The sequence below is a fragment of the Emiliania huxleyi genome, assembly GCF_000372725.1.
Source record: "Emiliania huxleyi CCMP1516 unplaced genomic scaffold EMIHUscaffold_1, whole genome shotgun sequence".
Lineage (NCBI taxonomy): Eukaryota > Haptophyta > Isochrysidales > Noelaerhabdaceae > Emiliania > Emiliania huxleyi.
In genome coordinates this window covers 2321126-2327626 of record NW_005202428.1, presented here as the reverse complement: position 1 = coordinate 2327626, position 6501 = coordinate 2321126, and the positions used below count along the sequence as shown (strand labels likewise).

The window sequence follows — 6501 nt, the reverse complement described above, 5'->3', positions numbered from 1 at the left end:
CCGCCACTGCCCTCGCCGCCACTGCCCTCGCCGCCACTGCCCTCGCCGCCGCCTCTCCCGCCACAGGCGCCGCTGCCAGAGCCGCGCGCGCCGCTCGAGACGGACCCCTCCTCCACGGCCACCGACCCGACTGACACCGGCGCCGGGGCGCCAGCCGGGGCGGCGGCGGCTGCGGCGCCTCCCGTGGCGATGCCTCCCCTCGACCTGCTGGCCAAGCTGCCGAGGTCGAAGGGGAGCAAGGAGCCTGCCGACGCGTGGGAGAAGCAGACCCTCTCCGACAAGTGGTCCGAGCGCAAGGCGCCGCGGCCAGACTCGCACCCGACCACGCCCTCTGACCACACGCCCTCTGAAGCTCGCACCCGCTCCTCCCTACCGCCGATACACACCCTCTCTCGCCCTCCCTCCCCACCTGTTCGCTCCTTCCCCCCCTCTCCCCTCCCCCTCCCCTCCAGGCGGCGGCCGACCTCGTCGCGTCGCTGCTCGAGGGGCAGAGCTCGCTCAAGCCGGCCGGCCACGTGCTGGCGGGGGAGAGCCCCTCAGGCGGCTCTGGAGTGATGAATGGCTGGTGGGCTCACTTAGGCCGACCACGGGCTGGTGCTGCGGCCGCTCAAGCGGCTCTACCAGGACGCCAACGTCAACGTCGCCGCCTCCGCCATTAAAGCTACCGGTGCGACAGAGGGAGCGAGAGGAAGAGGACGAGAGAGAGGGGAGAGCGAGAGGGAGAGAGAGACAGAGAGAGACAGAGAGAGACAGAGAGAGAGGCTGTGGCGCCGGTAGGATTGCTCGCGGGCCTGCTCGGGTCCGACTTTAGCGCGCTTGCGCGGCGGACTGCGCCGGCGCTCCTCGAGAAAGGCGCCGACAAGAAGGCGGTCGTCGCCGAGGCGGTGAGGGGCTGCCTCGCCGCCCTCTCGACCGGCTCGTGCCTCACGCTGGCCGAGGCGGCCGAGCTCGCCCTCGCCGCCATGAGCAGGAGCACAAACACGCAGCTCCGCTCGACCGCCGCGCGATGGCTCGCGGCCGCCGTCTCCGCCGCCGACGCCGAGGGGGTGGGGCGCGCCCTCGACGCCCTCGACGCGCCGCTGCAGCTGCTGGAAGAGGACGCGACGGCCGAGGTCTGCGCACCGCCGCCGTGTATGCACCACCGCCGACCCCCTCGTACCCCAGCCCTCACCACCACATCCCGCACCACCCCCCGGGGCCACCCCTCGCCTCCTCCAGGTACGCGCCCTCGGGCTCGAGGCTGCGGCGGCCGTCGGCCGAAAGCTGCCCTCGGAGGCCGCAGGCGCGTGGCTCGGCCAGATGCCGCCCAAGCGAGCCGAGCGCGTCGGAAAGGCGCTCGGCGGTGGGAGTGGCGGCGGCGCGGCGGCGGCTGCTCCCCCCAAGCGGCCGTCAGGCGAGGCGGCGTCTTTGAAGGCGCCCGCGGCCGCGCCGGCAAGGGCGCCCTCGGCGGCACCGGCGCGGCCAGCCTCGATGACGGCGCCGAGCCAGGTGCGGCCGCCCGCCCGTCAGGCGTCGCAGCCCTCTGTGGGCGGCGGCCGCTCTTCGGGCGCGGCGGCGGACGGCGCGAAGAAGGGCGGCGCGCCGCGTCGGAAGAAGGCGTCCTCCGGTGGCGGCGGAGGCGCGGGCGAGGAGCGGTGGCGCGAGCCCGACCTGCCCTCCTCCGACGACCTGCCGCCCGCCCTCGAGTCGGAGGATTTGCCTCCTGCGGCGGTGCGGTCGGCGATGGCGGACGCATCCTGGTCGGCGCGCGCGCAGGCTCTGGGCGAGGTTGCCGCACAGGCTGCCGGCGGCGGAGCGGACGCCCTCTCGCCGCTGCGCGCGGAGCTGCTGCTCTGGCAGCTCGGCGCGCTCCTCGCCAAGGAGAAGAACGAGCAGGTCGCCGCGCGCGCCCTCGAGGCGGTCGCGGCGGTCGCGGCCGCCGCGCCGCTCGTGGCGCGCCGCTCGGCCGCTCGCGTCGTCGGGCTGGCGGCGGAGAAGCTGGCGGCGAAGAAGGCGAAGCCCGCGGCGACGCAGGCGCTGCTCTGCCTGAGCGAGGCGTGCGGGCCGAGTTGGGTGCTCGCGCAGCTGCAGGTGAACTCATACCCCTGCATGTGTAGCCGGTAGCACTCTCACACCAGACGCCGAGTGCAGTGCGTGCGCCTGTTTGGAGCTGGTGACTCCACAGTCATCATACAGTGGTATGATGGGTGACTCCACACTGCAGGCGGTCGCTCCGTCGCACAAGAACCCGAAGGTCTTCGGCGAGTCCCTCGCCGCCGCCACCGCCATCCTCGCGGCCTTCTCCACGCCCGCCCTCTCCGCTTCCGCCGCCGTGAGCTTCGCGGTCGCCGCTTGTTCTCGCGCGAAAGCAAGAGGCTTGCCCCAGACTCAGCCGAGATCTCCCCGCTGTGCAGATCCCTGCCTTCGACTCGCGCGATGCGTCGGTGCGCGAGGCGGCGCACAAGCTGGTGGTCGCGCTGTGCGCCGCTGTCGGCCCCGCCCTCCTCCAGTCACCCCTCCTCGCCGACGTGCGCGAGGTGACCCGCCCACCACCAGCCCACGACCCGCCCTCGCCATGCAGACGACGCCGTCCATGACGTGTCCACTCCCGCTCCCAGCTCCGCCTCTCTATGGCAGGTGACGCGCAAGCAGCTCGCCGCCGATGCGGCCAAGTTGAGCGGTGCGCCGGCGCCGCCCGCCGCCTCGCGCTTCTTCAAGCACTCCGCCTCGTGCGGCGGTGGCGGCGCACCCGACGGTGGCGGCGGTGGCGGCGGCCATGGCGGCGGCGGCGCGGCAGTCGATGAGCTGATTCCCCGCGTCGATTTGCTCCGAGACAAGGTGAAGGCCGACACGATCGCGAAGCTGCGCTCGGGCGCGTGGAAGGAGCGCAAGGAGGCGCTCGACGTGGTCGCCGCCGCGCTGAGCGAGTCGCCTCGCCTCGGGCCGGTCCGTGAGTCGCCGAGTAGTGGCTGAGAGTGGCCGGGATGAGAGGCGTTGCCGGGCGCGTAGGTCGTCGGGCCGCTGCTTGAGGCGCTCGCCCCGCGCGTCGCTGACAAGCAGCAGGTCCTCGCCATCGGTGCGCTCAACGCCATCGGCGCGGTCGGGACTGGCGTCGGCAAGGCGGTGCGGCCTCACGTCCGGACGACGCTGCCGGCGGTGGCGGTCGCCCTCGGCGACGGCAAGGCACCGCGCGCACCGGGCCTCGCACTTCCCATGCCGTTGGGTTGTGCGCCTACCTTCGGGCGTGGAGATGCGGGGACCTGGCGCCTGCCCCACACTGGCGTGTGGAGAATCCTACCCTCACCCCTCGCGCTCAGGCGGCCATTCGCGAGGCGGCGATGGCTGCGCTCGAGAGGTGGGTGGCAGAGGTGTCGTTTGAGCCGATGCTGCCCCTGCTACCCACCGCTCTGGGCATGGAGGCCCCCGCGGGGCGCGCCTCCGCGCTCCGCTGGCTCTGCACGCACACGGCGCAGCTCGACGGCGCCGCCGAGGCGCGGAGACACCTCCGAGACAGTTCCAGTCTCTCCCTCACACCGCTGGGCCCAGCCAGCCCAATGCCTTGTGTGCCCCTCACCGTGGCGCCCGCACCGCACCGCGCCGCCTCCGCCACGGCACGCCACGCCGTGCCGGTGACCTGTCCGCACGCCACGCCTGTGAGGTGCGCCCTCTCCTACCCCCTCTCCTGCGCAACCTCGACGACCGCACTCCCGACGTGCGTGCCGCGGCGGCGGCGGCGCTCGAGGCGCTCCTCTCCGCGAAGCTCCTCGCCGGGGACGACGTGCACGCGCGGCCCAAGACCGGACACGCCGCCGGGCGGCACCCCCCCCACACCCCGCCCGCCTCGTTGCCACTGCGTAGGTCGAGGCGCAGCTCGGCGAGCTCGACACCGCCACCGCCAAAAAGTTGCGCCCCGCTGTGGCCAAGCTCTGCCGCAAGACCGCGTCGCCCGCCCCTGCCGGCGAGCCCGCCGCGCCGCTCCCGCCACCCGCGAGGGGACAAGGGCCACCCGCGAGGGCCGTTTCTCTCGCGCCAAAGCCGTTGCGTGCCGCCGCGGCGGCCGGTCGGAAGGACGTGTCCGAGGATGCGTCCGGCCGAGCCGCGACCAGGCCGGGCCTCGCGCGTTCCTCCACGTTCGGCGCGCTGCCGGCCTACAAGAGTGCGGCGCAGCTGCGCGCGGCCGCGGCTACCTCGGCCACGGCCGCGCCGCCGCCCGCCGCGTCGCCTGCCGCGCCTCAAGCCGCTCCCGCGGTAGCACCGCCCGTCGCAGCGCCGCCCGCCGCAGAGGCCGCGGACGCAGAGGCGCGCGCCCCTGCACCGCGCCCCATGCGGCCGCCTGCGGCAGCGGCCGAGCGAGCCGCGCCGGTTTGCGAGGGGGGACGGGCCAGGCCCCCTCCGACGTCTCGCCCCACCGAGGCGGCGGCGGCGAGCAGCAGGGCCGTCGAGTCTGCGCCGTTGGGAGGCAGGGCGGCCGCCAGCTCGAGCGCGCACACGCCCCGCAAGTCGGCGGCGCGCAAGGGCCTCGCCGACGACGTGTCGACGGTGCACACACCCCGTACCCCCCCCTCCCCCCCCCCTCCCTGCCCGCTCCCTGCCCCCTCCCTGCCCGCGCGCGTGCTCGCACCTCACTTCACCCTCCACCTTGCGAGCCCCCTTGCCCCCTCTGTTCTCTTAGGTTGGCTCTCAGCGGTCCGCCGAGCCGGACGTCCTCCATGCGCTCACCGCCCTCTCCAAGGCGGTGGAGTCGTCCCCCGAGGCGGTGGCCGACGTGCTGCCACCGCTCTGCGAGGCGCTCTGCCTGCGGCTGCGCTCCGCGCTGCGCGCGCCGTCCGCGTTGCCGCAGTGCAAGAAGTCTCTCCAGCTGCTCATCGACCTCCTCGGCTGCGTGCGGCTCGTGGGCTCGCTCGAACAGCCGCAGATCCGCCTGCTCGTGCTCGAGCTGCTTGAGCGGCTCCTCGACCCGTGCCTCGCCGACTTCGGCTCGGAGGCTCCCCTCCCTTGCTGCCACCGTCCTCGCCTCCGCCCGCACCATCGCCGCTCTCCGCTGACCTACTCGCCGCCACCGCTGCTGATGCCGCCGCCGCTGCCCTGACCCCCCCCCCCACCCACCCACCCGTCCACCCGTCCACCCGTCCACCCGTCCAACCGTCCACCCGTCCACCCAACCCCGGTGCGCGCGCGCCTCAGACGGCGCAACACCTGCTCGAGTCGCTCAACTTCATCATGTTGAGGCTGCTGCAGCACTCTCCGCGCGGGCCGACCCTCTGTGCGCTGCTGCAGTTGCTCGGTGAGAAGGCGGCGCTCCCCTCGCAGCGCGAGCTGTCCGCCCTGGTCCTCAAGTGCCTCGCCAAGCTCAACAAGACGCTCGGCGAGACGGATGGCGCGTCGGGTCGGCTTGCCTCCACCCCGTACTCACGTCCTGGACGCGTCCCCGCAGGCGAGATGGCGCGCCAGATCGACCTGCCGCCTGTGGTGCACGCCCTCGCCTCCCTCCGAGCGACTATCACCGCGGCCGAGCGCGACGCGCCGACCGAGCTGCTCGCGCAGATCCGCGCGTCCTCGGACGCAACGCTCGCTGCAATCGTGGAGGTGCGCAGCGCCGAGGTGCTCGGCTGCCTGCACGGCGAGGTTCGCGGGGGCGCGACTCGCACGCCGCGGAGGGCGAAGGTGCCCGCCTCCTTCGCGCCGCTGCTCGTGCAGGTCCACGCCCACCTCGGCATGCCACCGCCGTCGCCGGCCCGCCCCCGCTCGCGCGCGAGCGCGATGACGCCCTCCTCGCTGAGCGCCGTCCTCCGGACACCGGGCCGCTCCTCCGCCACGCCGCGCTCCCTTGCCAAGCCGGAGGCTGCAGGAGCGGCTTCGCCTCCGCCGAGCCGGCGCACATCCTCCCGCGCAGCGACGCCAGTCCGGCCGTCCGACAAGGGCACGCCGCGCAAGCCTTCGGCACCCGCCACGCCGGGCGGGTCGGCGCGCCGCCAGCTCCTCAGCAACGATGCCGCCGCCGACGCCACGGAGGCCGCGGGCGGTCCGACTGTGATCGCTTCTGCGCTCGCCAGGCTCGACGAGATGAAGAAGAGATACAACATCCCCGTGACACCTGCGCGCGCGCACGCCGCCGCCGCCGGTACTACCACCGCTTCGACGCCCAGTGCGGCGGCGGCGTCGATTCAAAAGGCTCGCGCCAAGATTGCAAAGCACGAGCAAGAGGCGCATAAGCTGTGAACCACCACATGGGACCCAACGCCGCGTCTACACCCGTCACGCTTTCCCATCTCGCTACCTGCGCGCGACGACCGACGGCTGACGGGAGCGGGAGGCGGCCGACGCGTAGATCATGGTGTGCTGCTCGTTCGTTCGAGGGTTCGTACTTCGTAGGGCCTGTGTCTTCGTGAAAGCTAAGATCGCGACGGGCGGATCCGAGTAAGCTGAAAGAAAGTGTTCACACTCACACACACACACTGTTCAAGTGAAGGATAGGGTAAGCAGGTGAGCCGAGTAATCTCTGCGCGCAGCGCGGAATTTTGT

At 73.3% G+C, this 6501-nt stretch overlaps 1 protein-coding gene across 1 annotated transcript in view; it reads left to right on the top strand.

Annotated features, from left to right (window-relative positions):
* The window catches only part of EMIHUDRAFT_95181 (hypothetical protein), a gene marked incomplete at both ends in the record, with an annotated part of 7364 nt that extends 1166 nt beyond the window's left edge, over nucleotides 1–6198 (top strand). Inside the window, 15 exons of the mRNA XM_005794368.1 lie at nucleotides 67–411; nucleotides 453–515; nucleotides 580–667; nucleotides 778–1112; nucleotides 1219–1488; nucleotides 1519–2070; nucleotides 2204–2311; nucleotides 2394–2516; nucleotides 2617–2925; nucleotides 2989–3102; nucleotides 3297–3347; nucleotides 3838–4518; nucleotides 4652–4906; nucleotides 5164–5365; nucleotides 5414–6198. Of these exons, the coding sequence (XP_005794425.1) occupies nucleotides 67–411; nucleotides 453–515; nucleotides 580–667; nucleotides 778–1112; nucleotides 1219–1488; nucleotides 1519–2070; nucleotides 2204–2311; nucleotides 2394–2516; nucleotides 2617–2925; nucleotides 2989–3102; nucleotides 3297–3347; nucleotides 3838–4518; nucleotides 4652–4906; nucleotides 5164–5365; nucleotides 5414–6198 (4281 nt within the window). The remainder of the gene's footprint in view (nucleotides 1–66; nucleotides 412–452; nucleotides 516–579; nucleotides 668–777; nucleotides 1113–1218; nucleotides 1489–1518; nucleotides 2071–2203; nucleotides 2312–2393; nucleotides 2517–2616; nucleotides 2926–2988; nucleotides 3103–3296; nucleotides 3348–3837; nucleotides 4519–4651; nucleotides 4907–5163; nucleotides 5366–5413) is intronic.
* Between the last annotated feature and the right edge of the window lie 303 nt (nucleotides 6199–6501).